Source organism: Falco biarmicus, chromosome 7, assembly GCF_023638135.1.
Source record: "Falco biarmicus isolate bFalBia1 chromosome 7, bFalBia1.pri, whole genome shotgun sequence".
Classification (NCBI taxonomy): Eukaryota; Metazoa; Chordata; class Aves; order Falconiformes; family Falconidae; genus Falco; species Falco biarmicus.
In genome coordinates, this window is record NC_079294.1 from 47,805,405 (window position 1) to 47,830,956 (window position 25,552).

Below are 25,552 nucleotides of genomic sequence, written 5' to 3' on the forward strand. Positions count from 1 at the left end.
TCATGCCTCTTCTTGGCTAAAGCAAGTAGCAAGCAGAGATAAGCACGTGCCCTGCCGGTCTCAAAGCAGCAGGTGTATGCCAATAATAGTACTTCTCTGCAAACTTGCTAAAAAAAAATACTATAATCTGTATTATGGTTTCACTAATCACTCCCAGTGTGATCCCACTGTGGTTCACTCTGCCCTAGCTGAGCCAAGCCATCTGTCTCCAACGCATCAGTGTGGTGGTTGCAGAAGTGAGGACAGGGATGTTGGCCACATGAGCCTAAGCTCCAGGCTTCCACGGAAAAAGACCCCTTGTCCCAGGAGGCACTGCCATCTTCTAAAATCAGGGACCCCGCTGGACTGCCTTCGCCAAGAGCTCAGCCTCAGCCTGCTCCCCCCACAGCTGCAGGGGAGCCAACCTCTGCGCAGGCTGGCTCACCCCAACCCCAAAAACACTTCGCCCCCCACTTTTCTTTCACACATGGAGAGTCAAAGGTCCCAGCACAGTTTGGTCACAGAAGTGGAAAACCTGCCAAGGAAACTTCTGGGGCCTCTTTTTAAATCCACATTGAATTTACCGTTTTCTCAAGCATTTAGCTGTTGGTGCTAACACACCTCTGCAGCTGCCACGCGTAGGTGACTTTAGACAGGGATGAGATGCAGTACAAATACTTTGTGTTTCCGTCACTTTATACACCACAGAACCATCACATCTCTGCCCACGACGCTCCTCTTTCAGCAGCGCTTTCCCTCCAGCTCTTTGGAAACACCCATGGTTTTGCCTTCAATTTATATCTACGGGCCATCAGCATCTTTGTAAGACAAAAGAACCCACAGAACTGAAACACCAAATTACCACGTTGGTTCTCTTCCATCTGTTGGATGCAAGCAGGAGTGTGGGTTGAGTAACACGCCTGCAAGTGTGGCGCAGTGGCTACCGAGACCTTGCTGAACTCCTCTGGTGGCCCAGAGTGACTGAAGGGCAGCGAATTGCAGCTCAGTGACTTACGCAGGTAACACCACCCGCTGGGTTCCTACTAGACATTGCCTTTTCGTGCCCTGTTCTGGCTGGGTGTTTCACCAAATACAAAGAGGCTTCCACCAGTAGCATCCAACTGTTTGCCTGCCAGCCCCTTCCCGTTACTGCAAAGTAGTAATTGCTATTCCCCTGCAGCCACCAAGCACCACACAGAACCCCCTCGCCCCTGGATTCTCCTAAACGGTCCTGGCCAACTGAAAATTACACATCTCTTGAAACAACAGGGCATTTTTAAAGCCTCATTCTTTACTGACTCCTCTTCATTCCACTACCCTTCATTCATTTCTCACTTTTGCGAGATGCTCATACACCTAAAGCAGAGTCAATTGGGGAGCAGCACGTCAGGAATTTTGACCCAGCTAAGAGGTAACCAGCCCCAACCTGGCAATGGAGGCACAGGGACCGCAGCGGTGAAGGGTGGTGGCTTATGGATCTACAGAGATGCCTCCATGGCAGTAAACACACCCCACCAACAACACTGACCAATGGAAAAAAGGGGCAGAAGGCTTTCCTGAAGCAGCCCATGTCAGAGCACTGCAGGATGTGCGCCAGTTTCATATGCAGCCACATACAACATCCCTTTGGTTTCCCTCCATTAAACCCCTCTTCTCTCATTGACCCCGGTTTCACACTTCAAATGGAGTTTAATCAATTCTAAGAAACCAAGATAAACTCAGGCAATGCAACAATTTTAAGTAAGAAAATAATAAAAAAAAAACACAACAGAATAGCTGGTTTCAAACAGTACCTTGTATAACGATTACAACTGAGGAAAAAGAAAGAAACATGCTTCCAGCAGCTTCCTCTGCAAATCAGGGGGTGGCTCTTTAACCTGATGCAAATAATTTTTTAAGCATGGGATGGGAAGTACTAATGATATACGAAGACCTGGACCCACATACCCAGCTGTCCCAACTGAACATTCCCCTCTGCAAATAATGCTTTGATTCTATTCAGACAAAAACTTGAAGAGAATAAAGTTCTCTGAATTTCAGTCTCTGCTCATATATCTAACTTTCTAAAAAGCACATCCCATTGTACTTCAATTGGGATTATACATGCCTCCCCTCAGTCAGGAGAGCTGCATAACATGCCAATGAGCTCTTTTAGAGAGCCAGATGGCTGAGGCTGGGTAACAGACTTTTTGTTAGACATTGGGTCAAGAAAAGGGGAGAAAATATTCTAAATAAGCATCTCTGGTGCACTGTAACTGCTCAGCAAATAAATCATAGTTCATCGTTTCTGCTTTCTGAATCATAAGTACAGATTACAAGCTACAAAGACTGAGAAACTATTATTGTTTTCAATCTTTAAACCATAAGAAAAGGTCACAAAGGTAATTGCTGCAAGAAAAGATCACAGGTCAAAAGAATTTATTTTTTTTCTTGCAATAACAAGGAAAAATGTTGGCCATGGTAAAAAATAAGGAGTATACACCTAGTTTTGTCTCAAATTCACAGAAAATATTGTTATATATGTAAGAAAATAGTTGTGAAAACCACCTTCCAGCCTTTACAGGTGTTATTCAATTGCATAGGAGCCAATGCTGTTTGGGGGGTACACGGTTTCCTGTGCCGTGAAAAGCAATATCGTCAGAAGTGCAGACAGACCTTAGTCTCATTTTCTCCAGTACCTCTGGATGGTGTTGTACATACCTGGTGGCAGGCATGCACACAAGGTAAAGTCAGCATGCAGGGAAATAGAATGATTGCAGTGTGAGGATTTCAAACTTAAAAATACCCGATGTTCATCAGTGAAGCTTGAAAGTACTTAAGGGAAGCCTGGATATACTGACAAGCCAAAGCCCAAGGTTACAGCAAATGTAAACCTTTGAGAAAAATGGATGTTCAGGTTCCAGGTACTGACTAAAATAAGGCATTGTTTTTAATGTCAACAGTTTTCATTTTCACTTATACTTTTCATGAGATGTAATTTACTTTCACGACAATCTAATATTTTCCTCGGTAAGTTGGAAAATAAAGGAAATTAATAGTGACTGATATTAAACAAAAATCCTATCAAGATTAGACTACATTAATTCCTGCAAAGCTCATTTTGCTACTGGGTTACATTTCCAAGTAGCAGCAAGATAAAGATACATCGATAATCTCATAGCAGCTCCCTTTGCCATGGAAAGGTTGGGCCAGATGGTCTTTCAAGGTCTCTTCCAATGCGGGCTATTTCGCAATTCTTTAACTTCCAAACCCACCGTGATCCTAGAGCCAAAGGAGAAGTCATGTTCGCCATTTATAACAAAGCGTTGTTTGATGTTGGAGAAAAAATGAGCAAGGGCAAAGGCAGTCATTGCAATTCAGATGTCACCCAAGTACAACAAGCCACATGGGACAAGCAAAGGAAAGCATGTTTGCCTCTGCATTTTTTGAGGAATGCTAACATTCCGAAACCATAAAAGCAAAACTTGAAATTTACTGATGAAGTTTACAGTTTGGTGCAATTTGATTAAAGCATTTTTGGTGCTGGCCACAAGCCATTTCACAGAAGGCGCTGGGCTAAGCACCACGTGGGGAAGGCATTAACACTTCAGCCAAACGCAACACAGCCAGCTACAGCGATACGGCTCAGCACCCAACGGGCCCAGTTGCCCAGGACCTTTCTGATTTTTAGAGATAGTCAGGCACTGAAGAAGTGTAGGGAGGTCAGGGGATATATATGTTTTATTTCCTTTCTTCCCTGGGCTGGCACCATGGAGGTGGCTGCCGAGCATCCAGCTCTGAGCTGCCCAGGCAACTGCCACCTCTTTGCTCGTGGGGATGGGTCAGGTCAGCACACGCACAGCCCCCAGGTAAGCAGGGGACACAAGGACATGGCCATGAGGAGAGGGGCCAGCCAGCAGGTGGGTCTGCTCTGCATAACGGCTGGCAAACCCCCACCACAGACCCAGTACAGCCCAGCTGTGTCTATTTAGAAACAAGTCAATGTCTTGTGCTTTGAACCCCCACCACATTGCCTGCAAGGCCACCAGGAACTGGGCATCTGGACTCCTGCCTGCAAGAGCAGGATTTTACACAGGAGTTCCTAACTTACTAGTTACAGAACTGCCCTCTGTTGCGCTGCTGGCACCACAAAGGGGCTTTTTGTTGATCCACTATGGCAAATTGCTCCCCAACAGAAAAACAAACAACTCCTGGCTTCACTTAAGTCAAAATGCACCTCACCTGCTGCAGCTTGATTTGCAATAAAACCAGACTCTTTTACATTATAAATATAAGTACCAAAGATACCATTTCACTGCAAGCTCAAGTGCACAGAAGTTGTCCAGCTCATTGCCTTCTCCACAGCCCCAGCAAAGAGCAAACCCCACCAGCGCCAGCTTGAGCCAATTAACCACAGAAGATGACAGTGCCATTACTTGGAAACAGTGTCATTTCTTCTAGTAGCCCGGAAAAAAGAAGCCTTCCCCCATCTTAACCTGGTATTTTCCTCCAGAATTATTAAAAGAAAACACATTTTCACTCCACTGAAATTGTTATTAGAAGACTTATCTCATGAAGCGAGCAGCCAGTCCCAGGGCTGCTGTACGCTACAGGCTCATCTGATTAACATTTTGAGATCCTACATTAAAAAAAGAAAGCACTAAGTATTATGTTCCTAGGTGCCTCTCTTTAATTCCAGAGAAAGAGAGCTGTAATACCCAAATGGCATTTAATCTGGCACTAAAAACATCAACACATAATACCTGCAACAGCAAGAAGCAAATTCTGGGGGAGCTCAGCCTCCCCTCATTAAATCCAACCACTCATTCTTCCCTAGCACATAAAACACAGGGGGAAAGCTGAAATGCCAGAATAAAAAAAACGGTAAAGACTTCAATCAGGAGGGGAAAAAAAAAAAAAAAAAAAAAAAGGAATAATGCACAAAGCACCACACTTACCACTTCCAACAAGCAAGAGCTGCAGCACAAGACTATCCACAGAGCACCTACAGCTCTCTAACCCCACTCCTCTGCTCCACAGCACCAACCTGGCCTCAAACCCTCATTAGATGGCTTCGTTGATGAAAACTGAAAACACCTGGTTGTAACATTCAAGCAGAGTTTTGATGCAATCATGGGGTATTGCTCCACACCTTGCTGCTGCTGGGCAGCCTCAGCTGAGCACCCCTGGGGACTGCTGCGCTCCCACCAGCTGTCCTACTGGGTGCTACAGAGCACTCAGCACCCCCCCAGCGCTTGAGACCTCACATCGGATGCCTAGCACATCCAGTTTGCTAGTAAAGAGCTCAAAATACTTTGTTAGCGTTGAATACACTCACTTTAAGGGGGGTTTTGTTCTACATGTACTCTTGGTACCTGCTTCACTTTTTAGGGTGAAAAATCTTAACAGTCACCAGAACTCTCAGCAAGTGGCATGGCCTGATTTATGTGCAAAGAGAAAATCAGCAAGAAAAATGGGCTATGGTGATTTAGCAGCTGGGGAAATAAAGCTACAAGGAAGATAAGCCATGCTCATAGTGCTTCCTCTTTGTTCAGGAGAGGTTGGAGTAAGAGTCCAGTGTGTATCCTGGCCAGGGATGTCTTTGGGGAAAAATTGAGAAAACAACCTGTGATTGCATTTGCTCCTACATGCCATGCACAGGTACATGACTGCATCCCACTTCACCGCAGAATCCCACCCCGGGATACTCGAGCTTATTTTTAAGAATAGAAGGCCCACTGATATGAGGAAAGTTCAGTGCTCCTGAGCCGTCTCCCAAGCCACAGATGAATCTCTGCTTCTGTTCCTTAAATGTCTCCATTTGCATAAAATTGTCTGCAAACAATTAAAGTTAATTAAGATAATTTATCACTTGAAAGTAAAGCATCTTATCAGCAGGTATCAGCCTGTAAAGCAAACAAAGAATTACTTGTAGGAAAATAGTTGGGGCCTTATTACCCTGTTAGACATGAAGTGACAAAAAATAATTTCTTTACGATAATTTGTTTGGTCCGGGTGCTATGTTTTCAAAGTAATTAACTGCAATTAGCTAATCATCCTCTATAGTAACTTCATTTGTGACTCTACACTGTAGTATTGACTCATTTACACTTTGGCAGCCTTCCTGCATATAAATTGTGATAAAAAAGATTTGATAAGAGCCCAAAGTTCTCTGTGAGACGGAACGGGAGCTTGGAAGGAGCTTTGGCTGCCTATACAGCAGCACCCGTTCTGCCCCAAAAGATGGAAAAGAAAAAGCATAATATTCTGATCCATATGAGGGGCTGGGCTGGGCTGTGTCCTGCCATCCTTGGGATGCTCCTTTTCTCCTCTGCAGCTCCATCTCTGTGTCAAAATGTTGCCTCTTCTTTCGGTTCACTGCTTCCAGTGGGTTTCTACTGCATCCTCATCTACGGAGTCTTTGCGATGCTGTCAAGAGTTCCGCGTGCAGAACACATTCCCTCTGAACAGAGTGTAAAAATAATGCACTTATATGAAAAAAATACCCACATAATCAGTCCCAGTTCCACTCGAAGATATCAACACCATGTGTGAGCAAACACAATGCAGTCACCCGTTCCTCTGGATTGAACAGTGGGAACTTGTTTAATCAAATTATGATCACAATAATAGTAGAGACCATATTTAACTTTGCATTTGTGAGATTAGTTACATATTAGTGTTTACAAAGGCATTAACCTGTCAGGGTAAACCAACTTAATGCTGCACAAAAACTCCTAAAAGGCAACCAGGAACAGTAATTTTTAAAATTAATTTAAAACAATTGCTGGAAGTGCCATGGGAAAAGGCAAATCATTAAATGGCCACATTAATATTCACAGCAGCTGTGATGCAATCGGGTGCCTATGTTCAAAACAGCCACATAATGGACTTCCCTGGAGGGGTCTCCTCGGCCAGGTTCAGTGGATGGGAATAGATGATGCCCCTAAAAATCCCACTCCTCCCCTCCAGCTCTGCCCGGTGAGATCCTATTCATTTCCTTTCCTTCCTCTCTTTCCCTCCCTTTGCATCTAACCCCACACTGCAGCAGCCCTCCACAAGGGCCGTATAAGCAAAGCCCGGACCATAACCTCATGCTGCCCACCCTGCCTCTGCTTCCCCCACTGGCCTGCCCTCGGCCAAGCCCTCACAGGGGCCTGCCCACCCACACTGAAATGCTGGAGGATGCTTCCACACCTGTGTCCCTCCAGACTCTGCTGCCCGTAGGTGGCACAGGGCTGGCTCTCACGCCCCAGCTATCCTCCGTGGATGCTCAGAGCAGGGACTGATAGCATTTAACAGGAGAAAGATATTCCAGTGAGATATGTGTCTCAAAGATTTCCCAGGCACCAAGTGCGGACAGGCAGCAAGCCAAAATACGGTCAGGCTGGCGTGAGTCATGTTGCTGTGGTGACACTGTGTGTTCCTTGCTCTTCCTGGTGGAATTGAACTCTCCCCACGGAGCTGCTAGGGAAAAAAAAAACAACAAAAGAAGAAGGATGAGACAGTCAGAAATACATCCTGGCCCTGAGAGCAATGTGTACTGAATTGATACCGCTCCTTCCACATCTCGCGCTCCACCTGGATGTCTTACTCCAGCTTTTATTGGGAGGGAGGGAGGGAAAGAAATGTTCTGAGAGAAATGCTGCTGAGACTTCACTTCTGACCTTGCCACAAGGTGTTAAACAGTCAAGATTTCCAGTTGCTGGAGCAGCAGGTATTTCTGTGTAGGCACTGTCACTGGTGTGTACTGGTGGGACGCCAGCCATCTCCACACACACGCACACACATACTGCTGATAAGGGGCTGCTCCAGGACCTGCTCTGAGTCAGCCCAGATTCGTGTCCCCTGGCAGCTTTGCCATCTACCATGTAGATCAAACCCCACTCCGAAGCACTCAGCACCCCCCTGTTGCTGCCCTGCCTGAGCACAGGGCCAAGACTGTGGCTGTCCCAGGCACAGGCAGCCCCTCCAGTGCTTACCCACAACACAGCCATTTCTGTTTGCTGAGCATCCTCCTGGCCAGGACCACCTGTGGACTGTCCATATGAAGGGACTGCTGGTCTCCAGGGAGGTCACAGTGTGCCAATGCCGAGCACCCAGGAGGACAACCAGCAAGATCTTCTCTCTGAGGGGGCTCTCGGTGGCAGCAGTATTGCCAAGGCTCTGCTGCAGGAGCTCACCTCGGAGCTGCAGGAGTAAACAATTCTTCCTGACCTGTTCACACAGAAAAAAAAAAAAAAATGCTTGATTATCTCTTCTTCAGGTATGTCAAGTTAATTTTGGAAACAGCACTGGGCAGGTTCATGCATAAAAACACATATATATATATTTACTGCTCCCATTTTCTTTTAACATACATTCATGTTGACCTGTACTCATAAAGACAATAAAACAAGAAGACCACGGGATACCCATGGATTCCTGCGTGCCAAGGGTGAACACAGGCTTCAGCAGACACAGTGTGTGCATGCACAGCAGGGCAAGGCAGGTGGCAGACCCTGCTCTGAAACCACACAGGACTCTCGGAGGACCCCACATCCCACTACCGAAAAACCTGGTAGGGAGTTCTAACCCCTTTACACCACTAAAGCCAGCTCCCCACCCACACCCCCCTCTCCATATGCCAAGTGGGCTGATGAGGTCCAGCCAGCATTGCCATTATCTGCACTGCATTAATTAGTGCACGTATTGTGGGGTTTGCTTTTTGGATATTTTTTTTTTCCTAAAGAAGACAAAACAACAAGAAAAAATCAAGTTGTAGAGCTGTACTATCAGGCTATTCTCCCACCAGCTCCCCACCCACACCCACCTCCCCATATGCCAAGTGGGCTGATGAGGTCCAGCCAGCATTGCCATTATCTGCACTGCATTAATTAGTGCATGCATTGTGGGGTTTGGGGTTTGGATATTTTTTTTTTCCCAAAGAAGAAAAAACAACAAGAAAAATTCACGTTGTAGAGCTGCGCTATCAGGCTATTCTCTTTCAGCTGAACACAAGTTAAAGACATTTACAAAATAATATCAAACTGAAGGAAAGCCAGGAATGACCCTCTCAGTTGGCCCAGGCATCTAAAGAAGGTATGGTTTAATTAACCATTGCCCTGATGATGGAGGGCCACTGCATTGCCATGGAAACTGGGCTCTGCACTCCACCTGGACCAGCCCTGGGAAGCCACTGGCATTGGAGCTGTGGATTAGAGCTGCATGACACCAGGAGAAGGAGCTTTCCAGGCAGCAATGCTGGGTCCTGATGGCAATTCACAAGTACAGATGAAAAGATATTAACAAACATCACAAAAGATCTTTAGATTACTACTGGATAAAAGTGGGGGTTTTGCTCTTCCTTCCAAAAAACTCTTCCTCACACTATTTCACCCTCCTGTTTTATCTGTATCTCCCAGTTAAAAGCAGTTTAATGTAGGTTACTAACGCAACTTTAGCTTCAAGTCTTTGCTATGGCTTATGGTTTCCCATTCATCCGCTTTGAATTTGTGAAATGCACACAACACCCCCACTTCCCATTTAATTTAAAAGCAGACAACATTAAAGTCATGGATTTCATTTTTAAAGACAGCTTGTGGTTCAATCTATTGGGAAACACAGTTGTTTTGTTTACTTTTTAACTGGGGTCACCACCTTCTCTGCTGTTGTTTCAAGGTTGACAGTGATTTAAACTTGGTATATTTTTACAACCTGCACCTAATCCAGGGTATAAATCATTCTGAAGGACATTTATTTCTGCCTGTCATTTCACAGGAAGATGCTATTAAAGCTGCACTCAGTACAATGCGCAATTCAAAAATTTGTTGCTGATGACTTCAACATGCATTACATTTTCATTAGCTACAGAGAGAGGCAGTGGCAGGGAGGCATGGCAGCCGATTCATCTAAGTAAATGATAATTGCTTTCCCCTCATTTAAGAGCATGTCACTGGTTTTTCTTCATTAATAAAAGGACATCTGCATTTTAACCACACCTAATTTTTTTTAAATAGAGACCACATAGACTGGGCGCACTGGACACGTATGTAGGAAAGGCAGAGATATCGCTCTGCTTTCCATGATGATCTTCATTCTCTCCCCATGATTTCAGAGACTCGGGGAGATGTCAGCTCAGGTTTGCAAAAGCAATGATAGATTTGGGCTCACCACTGGCACAGCATCCTTCTGTGTTGCAGGCACGCACGCCGACACACGGCACTCACACGGTTCTGCCGGGCTGGCAGAACTGCCCGCCTGCTTCCCCCAGGCCTGCAGGATATATATCTTGGAGATAATCTGAAAAAGTTTAAGCAACAGTAAGAAAGGTTTGTGCCAGCCCTCATCACCTCCTGTCTGTGGCAAGTGCAAAGAGCGTGAGCCTGTCTTACAGACACGCACAGCACACAACATTGCTGGTAGACGCATGCCTCTGGGTAGGAACTTGGCCATGTCTCACCTCAAAACAGAATATCCCCAAACATGAAGTTAACTGTCTGTTTTTAAATGGATCCTGAGAAACCCTGGGTCTGCTCCTCTTCTCCAAAGGAAATTCCACCAGTGACCCTATGCTTGAGACAGCAGCAAAACAGCAGCACTCTAGGATGTGTGAAGACCCCCAAAGCTGGGCTTTCCTTTAGAAAAGGCTTCTTGAGGTTCCCCATCACATATCACATGCCGACGTGTGTCTCTGACCCGTTGTCTATGGCTCTGCATGCTGCAGGTCTCCATGGAGCAGCAGGCATTGCCATCACTTCCAGGTGCTGATGAGGGACTGCTGCCCCACCTCCTTCACTGGCTCTGCTTTTCAGCATCGCCATGGGCTGGAGGCACAATGGTGGGAGCTGGCAGCACCCAAAACCCACCCAGGTCATTGACTTTTAGGGAATGTACAGGGAGAAAGCAAGCATTGTCTCCTGAAAGGAACAGACACGTGTAGCTACTTGAGATTATAGTTGCAGTATTTTCCTACCTGGTTAATTAAAGAGTCTGTTAATGGCACTTGCTGTGAAGCACTGAGCACTGAGAATAAGCGGTGCACATCAACATGTTGTCCTGGTTTCAGCTGGGATAGGGTGAATTTTCTTCTTATTAGCTGCTGCAGTTCTGTGTTTTGGATTTAGAATGAGAATAATGTTGGTAACACACTGATGTTTTAGTTGTTGCTAGGTCATGCTTACTCTAAATCAAAGACTTTTTGGATTTCTATGCTCTGCCAGCGAGGATGTGCAGGAGAAGCCAGGAGGGAGCAGAACCAGGACAGCTGACCCAAACTTATTCCATACCACAGAATGTCATGCTTAGTACATTAACTGGGAAGAGTTTGCCAGGAGGGGTCCATTGCCCCTGGGGGACAGGTTGGGCATTGGTCAGTTGAGCATCTGTATTGTGCATCACTTGCTTTTCCCCTTGGATTTTATTCCTCCCTCTCGCTCTCCTTTTCATTGTGATTGTTATTATTATTATTATTACCTTACATTACATTATATCATATTATATTGTATTGCATTGTATTATATTATTAAATTGCTGTTATCTCAACCTGCAGGTTTCATCTTTTTCCCGATTCTCCTCCCTGTCCCGCTGGGGCTGGGGGCAGTGAGCTGTGGGGGACTTTGCTGCCAGCTGGGGTTAAACCAGAACACTGGTCAGTGGGAGGCAGACGCCAGGGTCAGCACCACTCACCACTAGGTGCCTGGTGCTGCTTGGACCCCAGCAGCCCCCCAGGTGGTCACGGTGAGCTGGGAGTTGTCCCGCAGTGCTTGGGTTAAAGCCCATCTGGGTCCCAGCTTCCCCAGAGCGCTGGACTGGTCCCAGAAGGTAACCTTTGGTGGGGGTGGGATTGGCGGCTCACAGCCATGGGTGGGCAGAAAGGGAGGGTGGGAAGGGAGCACGAGAAAATATCCCAAAGAGGAGTGAAAAGCTTGTTTCACACATCACCACTGTGACACACCAGCCACTAACAGAAATATGTCTGCTCTTGCTGTCCTCCTCTCAGCACCCTCCAGGGCAAAAGCCAGTTCAGAGAAAATTAAGACCACCCCGAACCTCTGTCTCCCATTCAGCTCAGACTTTTTTTGGAGGTTCCCACCTGTTGCCTTTCCTCATTCTGAACAGCAGAGACACACTCATCAGCCTCAGCAATGAACTGCAAGGCAAACCAGTGCCACGGCTGCAGACAAGACTGAGAAAGAAATGACTTTGCATCTCCCCAGCCCAGCACATGCCTTGTTCTCCTCACCTTTAAACACCAACAAGCACAACAGACTTGAGTGGATTTTAGTAAATATGCCTTAACACCCTTTAGCACAAGCACTCGCTGCACAAACACAAGCTGCGGTGTCAGCGGGACGGGCAGCTGACCGGGCTTTAAACCATGGTTGTATTTCAGGGAGGATGCTGCAGGGCAGCGCTGGCTGGGGCTCTGGCCCGTGGGCAGGGGGTGAGGCTAGCAGGGCCCCTCTATCACCTCAACTCAAACAGGATTTGTAATCCCACCCCAGGGATTTGGAGCAAATTGACGCGTTGTGAATCTTCCAGTCCTTGAGACATCTTTGAAATGAACGTTAAGTCCATGGCAGACTGGAAGAAGTGTTACCACCAGGGCATCACTGTGATACAGGGGGTAGGAATTTAACCCAGCTGGCCAGTTTTGTTTTTACCTTTTATATCTTGGTGGATCTTTCCCATGGAGGCATTCTCCAGGGAATAATAATAATAATAATAATAATAATAATAATAAGTAGTAGTAGTAGTAGTAGTAATAGTAATGATAGTAATAATAATGACAATAATAATAACAGTAACAACAACAGTAATAGTGTTAAAGAAAGCAAAAGCCAATAATTTTAGTTAATTAGCAGGCTACTGTTGAATTTGCCAGATGTACTGCAGCCCTCACTTTGCAGACCCACCACATACAGGCCAAGCCTTAATATGATGCCCGACAGATATCTCTTGACATGCCCAAATTGATGAAATTAAATGCCAATGGAAGGATTTCTTATATTATTTTTAAAAGCACAAAGAGTTCCTTGTACAAATCCCATTAACAACCACTTTGAAACTATAGCCTGCAAAGCCCATTAAATCCAGAGAGATATGTTTAAGGCAAAAACTATTTGAACTTTGGAGTGTGCGAGAGATCACTTTAATTGAACAGCAAACAGAGCACTTCTAATCCAGCCCAGGTGAGAAAAGAGAGAGCAAAAAGGACACACATTTTAAGAGAAGGAAAATAAATAGCAGTATGGTGCACAGCGTAATGGACTCAAGAGAGCAGTGCTACAGAAGGATGGGGTTTGCAGAGGTGGAGGTGCCAGCACAAGCTCATCATCAGATCACTGCCACTTGGGCAGGCTTCAGAGGCTGCTTTGAAATGGTTATCCCAACTTTTAAAGTCTCAGGGGGTTTGTGGCTGGGACAGCAGCCTTCCTGTGCAGGCAGGGACAGTGCACACCACACACTGTCCCCAGCAACTGCTCAAAAGCCAACCTGACCACCACAGAGCCCCAACCAACCCCTGACCTGTGGCACCAGTGGATGACCTCCACAACCGATCCCAGCACAGCTGACACCCACAAGCACTGTGGCCACGGTGGAGCATTGTCAGGTTGCCTAGAGAAGCTGTGGATGCCCCATACTTGGAAACATTCAAGATCAGCCTGGATGGGGGTCTGAACAACCTGATCGAGTTGAAGATGTCCCTGATCATTGCAGGGGGAGTTGGACTAGGTGGCCTTTAAATGTCCCTTCCAACCCAAACCTTTCTATCCCTCTATGATTCTGTGATCACCCACTGATGTTGATCTTCCCTGGGGTGCAACTCCTCAGTGCAGCTTGGCTTTCACACAGCTCAGGGATGACACCGAGCTTGCACATGGCTCTGGGAGCCAAAGGATCCCTCTTACACTTGTCTGGAGACAGAACCAGAGCATGCCCACCCACCCTGCAGGCCTCCAGACCCTGTGCAATGCTTGCTGCAGAGATGGCCTTGTGCATGATACATCTCCATGCGGAAAAGTAGGAATATCCAACTAGTGCCTTCATTTTTTTCAGCTTTCTGTATATGCTAGAGCTCCTCAGTGACTGCTGTTTGCGTCCCCGGCACTTGACACAGCTCAAAGACAGGTCTGAAGCTTGCTCTTCCCAGAGCTGGAGGAATGGGGCTGCCTGCGAGGTCACTGTTGCAGCGCCAGCCAGCAGCACAGGCCCTGGCTGCCTCCTACCTGCTGCAAACCCCAGTGCTCTGGGGAACCAGTGTCCCCTTTCACAGAGAAGCTACCACACAATAGATGGCCAGGCCTTTTATTGTGGCTGGGGGCTGGACACATTGCAAAGACCCATTTCAGTAAAATCCTTGTTCACTTCTCAGCCACTCTCTCCCATGACCAGAGATTTTTGGCTTTCCTTTTTCATAGAAAAATGTGTGATTATCCTTACTGGCTGTGATAAGATTTTGTATTTTGAAAGAGATCACTAAAAATCCAGAATCTATTGCCAAAACCACAGTTCTTCCTTTATTGTTTTTCTCCTGGCCATTTCAAATGGTGTAATTTATTTTTTTTAAAATAAAAATAAAAATAAAATTTTAACCCTACTTGCGATTCTGTAAATACTGAGTGGTGCCACTTAATAAAATCATGGTGGGTTAAAACCTGAATGAGAGGAGAAACAAAGCATGAAAACTGTTCTCTCTGCAAAGGAAAAGTGCGTACATTCAGGCAGGGCTGCAGAGCACAGACAAATAACAATACCTTGACTCCGATGTGTATCTGTTACACACTGGCTCAGAATTGCAATATTTTATAAGCAGAATGCATTAGCTCCTCAGCACTAATGCTATAATGAATACACCCATGCTGATAATGTATAGATGAACCCAGAAGCTGCCTCTTCAGATAGGTAGCGTCCTCAAAAACAGCTCTTCACGGAAAATTCCTAATATCCTCCTTGATTGTAACAAGCCACTAAGTGAAGCAGAAGCGAGGTAGTGCCACTGCTCCTGGCTGAACCACAGCCTCTCCAAGAGGCACATGGGCTAGAGGAGGTGAAGTACTGAGACGGGGTGGGAGAAAGTCTTGGTCACATGCAAATGAGTCTGAGATGAAGGAGATCAGCCTTCCCTGTTGTGGTTATTCACACCAGCATCCTAAAGCATTTTGGCACCACAGAGACACTTGCAGTACAAACTCATTCTTGCCCTGCCCCAGCCATTGCACTCTGGAAAGGCTGAGCCATGCAGTAACACTGCCCCTTTCGTGAAACTTGGGGTACCTAGACACACACCGAGACCAGGGCTCCCACAAAACACTGCTTTGGGGAGTTTCCTTCAGAAAACACCAGTGATGGTGCCATGACCTACAGCCAGTGCCCTCCCCATCATCACCCCTCCCATCCCAAAAGAAATCCCGAGGGTGGCAGGAGGTGAGAAGACATGGACTGAGGCTGGGGGTTTCCCAGGGGATCCCCAGCAAGATGTCCAGCCAGGAGCAACTCGTTCTCCATACTCTGGGAAATAAAACCCAATTCAGGCCATTTACTAAAGCTTTCTAGAAGTGGATGGATATGTCCGACCTTTGGCAGCCCTTTTTCAAATCCGTGTCTGCTGCCTGCAGGCACTCCATTGCAAAAGAGCTATACCAGTGCCACCACGTCCTGCAGCACCAGAGATCTGGCACCTCCATGACCAGGGCACAGCACCGACCAGCACTGTCCCCTCTGGCTACTGCTGGGCTCCTCCAGGGAACAGAGATCCAGGACTTCTCTAAATACACAGGAAACAGTCATCTGTTAGAAAAGCAAGATAAAAACAAATTACCGGACAAAGCAATGCTTAAACACTAATTAAGGAACGGGTTTGTGCCATTGTTCAAGTGATTAAGAAGATGTACAATGTGCTTCCACAACAGTGCTGTGGAAATTTAGCATCTTTCTGGCCTGCAATCAGGATTGTAGTAGCAAAACTCTTGATTTCCCTTCTTTCAGATGATAGGGCTGAGCTGAATTTATTTATGTTATTTATTTATATTGTCCATGAGAGGAAAAAAAGTACAAAAACTGTTCTCAAACTCCCTCCACTCAATGGCAGCAGTTTAGGCATACCAGGTTTTGCAATGTTGGAAGGGGTTTTGTGTAAGCAGTGGTATGTTTTGCACACACCATGTTTCCTCAGGAGCAGCCCTGAGATTTCACCTCCACAAGCCCACTTTTGGAGAGCTGCCTTTGGTATGGAATTGCTGGGCCCAGCAGGAATTCCCCTGTGCTATACAGTCCTGCTTTCCCTGGAAAAGCGTGGCTCTGAAATGCAAACTCCGAGATCCTGTGAGAGCAGATCCCAAAAGCCCATCCCATCTAGCCTTGGCATCAGCAGCTTCATTTCAGAGCACAAGCTGCACCATTACAGTTTGCAGCAAAAAAAAATACCTTTGCTATTCAGCAGCTCAATGGCGTGTGCTCAGCTTCGCGCATTAACATAGCCCAGCATCGCTGACGAGTTCTTTATGCATTACATTTAGAAAACATAATTATTTCAAGAGCTGATAGTGAAGCTATCCATCAAACCATTGACGCTGCTCTGCTCCCTGACGAATGCTGGAAGTCCACATGCTCCACTCTGTATGTAATTTTAAGTAAGGACTACATGAACTTTCACACTATTAGATGTGTTATGAAGACAGCTATGGTAAATGATCCTCTGCATAGTCCTGGAAGCATTTCTAGATATTCTGTATTGTAAACTTTTTCTGAAATTCTGAAGACTTTTGGGAAAATCATGAAAAACTTTGGCTCACAATTTCCAAAGTGGTTGTATTTCTAATTCCCCGAACAAAAATAAAGCCTCTTGAGTATACTGAATAATGACAAATGATCTGCTCCACACAGTATTTATAATTAAGTGCAAATGTCAATGTATAAGGGAAAATAAAAATGGATAAAGCAGATGAGAATTTTAGTGTGTGACTGCCACTGCATTGCTACACCTGAGAGTGTGTTAGATGTAAAGATTTGGGGTTAGAGAAAGGTCTGTTAACGTTCTGGAAAGTCATTTTAGGTGCAAAGTAGAAATAAAATAAGGGACACAGCTTAAATTATTTATGAAAATAATTAGCACATGTATGTTTAAAGAGAGAGAGGCAATGTAACTACTATAATAACTTTTTTCAATAATACTAATTACTTTGGTGCAATCAGATGTACACCAGGAATGCTGCACCTAGACTCACCTAGGATTAAATATCATTAAGGCTAAAATAAAGCCTTTAAAAGATGCACAGACAAGCTGACAAAGAGCTGTCCTGTCCCCTCCTGTGAAACACTGCAGCACGTTCATAGCAGGAGCAAGGTGGCCCAAAGACCACCACTTAAGGAGAGCCCATGGTCCAGGGCCAGGCGTGATTTAGCATCACACCTGGTCAGCTGCGGGACAACAGCGGACCCGAGGCATGGCAGAAGAGGGTTTCTGGAGAACTGATGCTCTCAGAAAGTGGTATCTCTTCCAAAAGCACAGTTCCCTTTTCTCCACCTGGAAAAATGGGGATGGGCCACTTATGTTTGAAGGACTCGGAGGTAACCAGTGCGGTTCCCAACCCAGCAGCAGTGGGAGCCAAGGCTCACCAGCAAGCTGCCTGATCCACTTCAAACGATCCTGGCCATTTGGCGCCTGTCAGCCAAAATGAAATGGGAGGAATGGAAATCAAACAGGAGCCATGTCGCATTTTCTTTTGATGCATTTCCTCCCTTCCCTGGGACAGGCTGCTGTGATCAGCCAGCATGATGGGGTGAAACCACACTGCCCAGTCTGGGGGACACAAGGGAATGAAGAACCACAGCTGCAACTAAACTGCTGGCATCAGAAGAGGCAAGCGGAAATTGCCGATTCTGAGAAATACAGGAAAATCTTTCGGACATCACCTCTGAAAAACATAGATGCCTCTGTTTCAGTTTCCATCTTCTGACCCTGAAGGATGAAGCACAACCGCCACCCTCAGCCCGTCTTGCTCCTACCTTGCAGAGGGACCGTGGACACACCTGCCAGTGAAAGCCTGAAGCCAGGCACAGGGCTCACACCCAAAGCATCCTCATGAGAAAGGAGGTAAACATGAGATTCATTTTTCCTTCTTATTGTGAGCTGGAAGACTTACACTCCAAGTACAGTGATATAAATTAGAGGATTTGCGTACCAAATGTCAACACAGTATAAAGGAAATCAAATAATTAGCAGTGAGAATCTAACCTAAAGAATCTGTACCAATTTTATTCTACAGGCTCATTTTGCTTTTGTAGAACTGACCAACGCAATTAACAACTGTCACAGAGGACGTGATCTGGGGATGGTTTTAGCCGGTATTTCCTACACACCCCTACAACAATCCTGCTCTCTGCCGCAGGTCCACACAGAGGTGGCTGAACGTTTACTAACTAAACCCTGTAAGTTTAGCCAGGCTCAAAGAAAAAGGGATACAAATGGCTAGGAGGGAACTGGATATCAAATGAAAACTTCAGCTGCAAAGAACCAGAGCTGGCGAGGGGGGAGAGATGAAAGCTTCAGTTCAACCCCGTACTCTCTGCAAGAAATTCACTACAATCTATCAAAGCAGCCACGGGTGTTTCCAGTGCAGCCTGTTTAAAACCAAACTGCCTCGAAGCGTGTACATGAACCTATAGGTTCTGAATAAGAGGGGGTGGGGGAAGTAAAAAAATAATAAAATAAAGTCTTCTTTATGGAAAATCGGTGATACACTTTCAAGCATCTCTATGTATTTCTCACTATGCAGAGGCAGGGGGGGTGGGGAAGGGGGGGATCACTTAGAGGCTAGGCTTTAGTACAATTCAGAAGCGGTGTATTATTTGTTTTTCTTCTCATTATTCTCTTTTACATCTCCTCTCTTGTGGCTGTAACAGATGCAGGGAGTCCGTATGACATAGATAGCACCAGATGGCATTAATTTATTGCAAAACTGTTTTCTTTTCTAGAAAGACTTTGTTGATGTCCCTCACAACTTCAGTCAAGTTCGCTTCATTAAATCAGCTCTGTGTATTAAAATCTTGTCTCTGGACATAACGGCCCACCACAAGGAACTCTTAGATTCAAAGACTTTGTTTTAACAATTAAACAGTCATGGGGCTGGATCTGCAACACGATCTTGGGCGGCATTAGGCAGGACTATGGTTGCTGCCAATCTGGCTCAGTTTCTACAGAAAACTTGTTTTCCTTTGCAGAAGGAGCTGCTCCATCACTCAAAGGGTGAAAAAAGTGTGTTTGTCCACTGCCTTTTCCTGGGCAGCATCCTCTGATTCATTAACAGGATCAAGGCTGAGCCAGGGAAGGCCTTCACCAGCTGAGCAGGGCCATCGCCCTCATACAGGTATATTTATGAGAAGATCAGGGTCTGCATGTCTTCAAATAACACAAACAGCAAACTTCAGACACGTGATACTGAAACAAAAAAAGAAAACAGGCTGAGTGTCAGAGATGAACCATTGAGCAGGTACCTGAGCCCAGGAGATGGTACCCTGAAGTGGGCAGTGCTGATAACATGGGGATGTGTTATCGCAGGAGAGTCTTGCAGCTGAGGTTTCAGCTTCAGAAGACATTTTTGGGCTGCAGATGTTACAGGATGACACACTGAGGATACCAACAACGAGAAAGGAAATGAATGATCTTAACTGAACTCAACTGTAAATACCAAGAGAGATTAGTGAAGAGATGTATAGTCATTTAGGTGAAAAATTGTAAGAAAAATGATTCGAAGTTCTGGCAGCAAAAAGCTGTCGATTAACCCTATTTTCACCATATTTAATCTCAGAAAAATTTAATTTAAAAGAAGTTGCATTTTAACTGAGAAGAGGGAAGGGTATGCTGCAATTTCTCATCAGCAGATGACTCCCTCCAACATCCTCCTGGGACCTTCCCATGGAAACATCAAGGAAACAAGCTCTGCTGATACTGGATTTGATGCCTAGATCCAGCTTCTGGGAATATCCTAGAATTTGATGCCTAGATACAGCTTCTTTGAAGCCCAGCTTCGCCAGGCTGTGGCTTCCATCATTGGTGAACAGGCTCCTCTTATTCTGTGCTTAGGTGTGTAATGCAAATAAGCACACCAGCTATTGCAAGCGTCATCATCCTCTACGGACTACTGGAAAGATGGTCAATCAAGGAGAATTATACACAAAAAAATGCAGGTAAGTATTTTTGCTTATGAAACTCCTCAGTTGCAGATGTCCAGCAGTAAGCCAGATTAGCAGAAATATCACTCTGAATTTGTCTGTGTCTCTTCTTCTCCAGGTCACTGTGGGAATGAGGATACCGGGAGAGATGGAGCTGGGATCTGATGCAAGCACAAGTGACCTCAGGCTCGGATGACCGCCACACACAAAGTTCTAACAGATACACTATTGAATCATGGCCAATCAACCATTCTGCTGTTATTAATTTCTAAATAGGCCTTACAGATCCGGTGTAATTTGCTCTACAGCAATATCCAAACCATACATTTGACTCTAGAAGAGAACCCCCCTGCGACTTGAGAGCACAGCGCCGCAGCCAGCCCAAAGCAATTATCAGCTTCCCAAAATAGAAGCCAGAAAGGACTGTGCCAGCTGAGATACCAGAAACTCTTAACTGAATCCTACCAGATCCAAATTATTCATGTAGCATGTTACAAACACTTTGAAGCCAAATGGCAGATTCCCTCTGGCTTATAAAAATTCACTGAAATATACCCCTTGTTAATTTGTTGGCAAAATATTGCAAACTTGACAAGTACCACAGGGCAAAAGTCAAACATTGCATACCATGTGATTTTTGTAAAGATATTAAATTTGCAAGAGAACAGCCTTTCCTATAACCTTAGAGATTAAAAAGATGGTGAATATTCTGCTATAATTGGTCTTATTTCTATTTGAACTGCATCTATGAATAATATTAATTCACACACAATCTAAGCCATATGGTGAAAATAAAATTAAAAAGTTACAAAAAGAAAATTACCTGTTGATATGTTTTGCATGTCTTGGAATTTTTGATAGGTATCAACTTGTAAATCTATTTTAGCCTTAAATAAAAGCAAATACAATTTTTTTTTATGATGAAAACAAATTCTTCATTGTCTCAGCACAAGAATAGCCACTAATATCCCTACAAATTCAATTGGAGAGAATGATGTCCTTGCCAAGATATATCAATTCAGCCCTTCACAGAATGGCTGAGGTTGGTAGGGACCTCTGAAGGTGAGCTAGTCCACCCTTCCAGCTCCAGTAGGGTAATCCAGAACAGGCTGCTTAGGACCATGCCCAGTTGGGTTTTCAGTATCACCAAGGATGGAGACTCCACAACTTCTCTGGACAACCTGTGCCAGTGTTTGACACAGAAAAAAAGTGTTTTTTTCTGTTCAGATGGAACGTCCCCATTTTTAGTACATGCTTGTTGCCTCTTGTCCTGTCAGGGGACACCAATGAGAGAAGCCTGGGTCCATCTTCATCATTCCCTCCCACGACGCGTTTATCCATGTGGATAAGACATGGGTCTTTTCCAGGCTGAGGAGATCTATGTCTTGGCTGATGCCTCGGCTCTCGCTGCCTCTCCCTATAAGCAAGATGCTCCAGTTCCTTCATAATACTTATGGCTCTTCCTTCAAAAGAAAAACTGTCCAAAAAAGGATACTTATGGGCAAAGCAGGTGTTTATAAGTAATGCATTCCCAAATCACTCTCCCATCTCTCAGGAAAGATGTTTCAAAGAAAGACAACATCTGAACAAAGTCCTGAGCATCCTGCACATCCATGGCCTGACTACTTCATGACTGAATCTCTACCACGGGGTCCCTGCAGGGGTTATATGTGGTTATACGTCTTCCCTCAGTATCTGATCGGTGGGGTTATTGTCGTTTTCCAGTAGAACCACAAAAGCCCATGTGAAGTGTACAGGAAAATGGCAGAAGCAGTTCATCCGCCACCAGGGGAACCGGCACACTTCTGACAGCTGAACCTGCCAGTAAATGCCCAGCAAGCTTACAAATGATGTTTAACAGTATTCTGTTACACTCCTCTGAGAGGAGTCACCCCGTCAGTCCAGATGAACATCAACAGAAACCTTGGCTGGGTTTACCTGCTTCCTACATCTACTTAAGGGAAATTTCTTCTTGCTGTTGTCATCTACTATGTAACATGAATTGTACTCAAAAGGGCATTTTGGAAAATAGACCCAGCCACATTTAGAGAACTCAATTCTCTTTGTGTTCCTTTAAGTTGAATTAAATGAGACTAATGTGGTTTAAAAGTTCTTGAGCAATGCAATTAACGCCATTAAAACTCAGTAGTTTGCAATATTGACTTCGCAACTGAAATGGAATTGGTTTTCTCGGAACTAATGGGAATTCCTGATTTTCTAATGGGAGACATTTAGCAGAGACATATGCTTTTTAGAGGTTCTCTCTCATTTGTAAATATTGTAAGATATTTATTCCATGGGTGCAATGCAGCTTTCACCACAGCACAGCTGGTTTTCCTGGTATTTGTCCAGCAATGTTTCTCATGGACCCATTTGTGACTTTGCCGAGCTTTCTCTCTGCCTGCTACTTAAAAGCTCTAGAAGGTTTAATAATAGATAACAACTCATGTAGCATTAGCATGATTAAATGCTCTAGCAAAAGACTAACCAAGTTAAAAAGACCAGACATCTAAATTCAGAAGGGAGAAATCTAATTTTTTTAGCTCATCAGACTGACTTTTCCAAGTATTCATTTTGTCTCAGTTTTACCCTAGGGCTTGCCTTTGCCTTACCAGCTGTTCTGGTTTTCTTCTAACTTCCCTGCCATAAAACATAACACGCTCCTCAGTTCCAGCCATATTCCGGCTCCCCCACCTCTGCAGTAGTTATTTTACAGAACTGCTCAGAGGTCTCAGGTGAGATCAAAGTACCTGGTCCTGGTGACTTCCCACACAATCCTGTGCTGTCACAGTGCTGGACTGATTTGCCACTTTCTCCCCTAAAACAGAGAGGGTGTCCCCAAGGCACGAGGCAGTGGGATGCAGGAGTAATCAGCATGGCTGCTTGTCCTCACCAGGACATACAGGAACACGGTATCTTCAGCCAGGTTGCTTCTGTTCCTGAAGGTGTCAGCTGCTGCTGTATGTCAGACACTTCATGTGCCTAAATAACCGCTGTATCTGTACACAATATTTGGATCAGATCTAAGGAAGAAATTGTTCCCTGTGAGGGCAGTGAGGCGCTGGTCCAGGCTGCCCAGAGCAGCTGTGGGTGCCCCATCCCTGGCAGTGCCCAAGGCCAGGCTGGATGTGGCTGGGGGCAGCCTGGGCTGGGGGGAGGGGGCCCTGCCTGGGGCAGGGGGGTGGGACTGGGTGGTCTTCAAGGTCCCTTCCAACGCAACCCATTCTGTGATGCTATGATTCCATGACAAGGCTGTATATATAATGGTAGCATCCATCACAGGTGTAAACCAGTCACATCCAGTTGGTTACCTGAGGCCCCTTAAAGGTGTAAAATTCAGGTGACCTATATGAGACTTTCACTGCAGGAGGAGAACTGCATCCCTAAAGTGTCTGCTTCTCTCCAGTGACTAGGAAGGACCCTAGAAGTCTTATGGGATAAAGCCTCTTTATGGTCAGAAGAAATCCAGCTGATGGTGACACTGCGCCCCAGGGTATGATTCACTTTGTCCTCAAGCAGGCATCTCCACCTGCTTAGATGAACCATGCTCTAAAGGCACCTGCTTCGTTTCCAGGGAAAGGGAGCTGAGCGTGGCCAGCTCGGGTGCGGTGGCTGCAGGAGCCCAGCCGAAGCTTAGCAGAGCAGCAGTTGGTGGTCTCCACCATGACCATCCACCCCTGCTACACACCATGAGCAGCCTGATGACTACAGAGCACTTCATCAGTGTCTTCCAACCTTGTCCTCAGCTTTTTGAAATGCCGGTGGTTTCACTGAGTTACTTAGTTGTAAACAAAGGCAGAGCCATTACTGCAGCAGAGTATTCCACTGAAAGCATGCAGGTGGGGACCTTTGAAGGGTCTTACCAAGAAGAAATCTCTCCTAAAGGGGATGGGATTCACGGGCGAGCAGGAGCAAGGGCAGGTGCACACTAATGGGTCCAAAGCCTTGTAAGCCCCTCGCTTTTGGTGTCGTTACTGAACATATTGTAGCAAGGGTGAGGAGAAATGATGAACAGGAAAGGAGCTGACCTCCCCTTGGAGGCTCAGCGTCGAGGTAATTAGTGAACTCATTACCCCTTTCCTGAACACAGACATGTCTCCTTTTAATCCTGTACCTTGGTACAAAACAGACGACCTTTTGGTAAAATGAAATGTCAGTAAATTCAGGATACATAACAGGAAAAGTTGCTTCACACAATACATGAAATTGCTGCCACCCCAGGTCATCGCAGTGAAGTTGCTCTTTTGTTTTTTGGGGGGGATTTGGGGTTTTTGGTTGTTTTTTTTTTTTAAGAGATAGGTAATTTCTAGCCCACTCATACATAATTTGCAGTTCTCTGACCATCAGTCATCAGTCACATTTTAGGGCAACGCTGATCACCAGCTGCCATAAAAAGAGACTTTCTCCATAACATGTAATTCTGGTCCTAGTGACTGCAGGGGGGTCTCTGGCAGAACTCACAGGCTTTTGATGGAGGGGATATTGAACAAAACAATAGGAAGCCAAAAATCACATTGTTAAATCACTGGAAATTATCATGATTACAAAGGAAATGTCAGACTGTATTTGCTAGGAGCTTTGTTAATATAAATATACCTTTCAAGGCAATGTGGACTAATCAGATATTACTTTTAACAGGTGACTGCAGAGCTGCCTAAATACGTGTGATCTAGAGTTTTGCATAAAAGACACAAGAAAAACCTGCTGCTTTATGCTATGTCAGAATGAACAAAGGGAGTGCTCAGACGATGAGGGTGGCTTTCGCTTCACATTTTTTTGATTCATTAAAAGGACCAGCTGCAAATCTTTGCCAGGATGAATCAGCCCACATTCACACAGATCCAGTACCTGGACCAAAATAACACAATTATGTGACAAATCCAGTTCTGCTGTCCTACCTGTCCTACTTCACAAAGCAGCAAGCCATGAACAACGGGTGCATGTTCTCTTGGGCACTCTAATCTGACAAGCCAGGCAATTAGTGTCTTTCATGTCCTCCTTCCCTTCCCAGAAACACAGGAATACCGCCTGGGCCAAAATTAATTTGAAGGCCAAGCTTAAATGTATTGTTGGCACTCAGTTCAACCCCACGGGGAGAACTTCTGCAACACTATAGTGTGCTACACGCCTAGATTATATCGTTTCGATTCAAAATCACCAAGCACTCCGGCTGAAATCCCTGTGAAAAGAAGGTCAGCAAAAGTGGCCCTTCTCCCTGGAAAATCAGACCGACAGCAGGAATGTAACAATAAACTGCAGGACGTTTTTCTCAACAGCAGTGACATGGACCAGAAGGAAAACTTATACAGAATATTTGAAAATACTAAAAATGCAACATCACTGCCCAGTTTTGGGGTGATTTTCTAAATGGCTTCACATTGCACACTGGTGAGAGAGATTTTCTTGCACTGACCATGGTGGGCACATGCTTAAGTGGAAG

General features: G+C 45.3%; 2 protein-coding genes across 2 annotated transcripts in view; both read right to left on the reverse strand.

Moving 5' to 3' along the window:
* FANCM (FA complementation group M) overlaps nt 1-25,552 on the reverse strand; it is a 545,047-nt gene that overhangs the window by 226,461 nt on the left and 293,034 nt on the right. The gene's annotated exons all lie outside the window — the stretch shown is intronic.
* Nucleotides 6,249-10,511, reverse strand: LOC130152104 (uncharacterized). Its single transcript, XM_056345065.1, has 3 exons — nt 10,111-10,511; nt 7,941-8,175; nt 6,249-7,425 (listed from the first exon to the last, which is right to left on the reverse strand). Exons 1-3 carry the CDS (start codon nt 10,390-10,392, stop codon nt 7,232-7,234), a joined length of 711 nt encoding a protein of 236 aa, XP_056201040.1. The 5' UTR covers nt 10,393-10,511; the 3' UTR covers nt 6,249-7,231.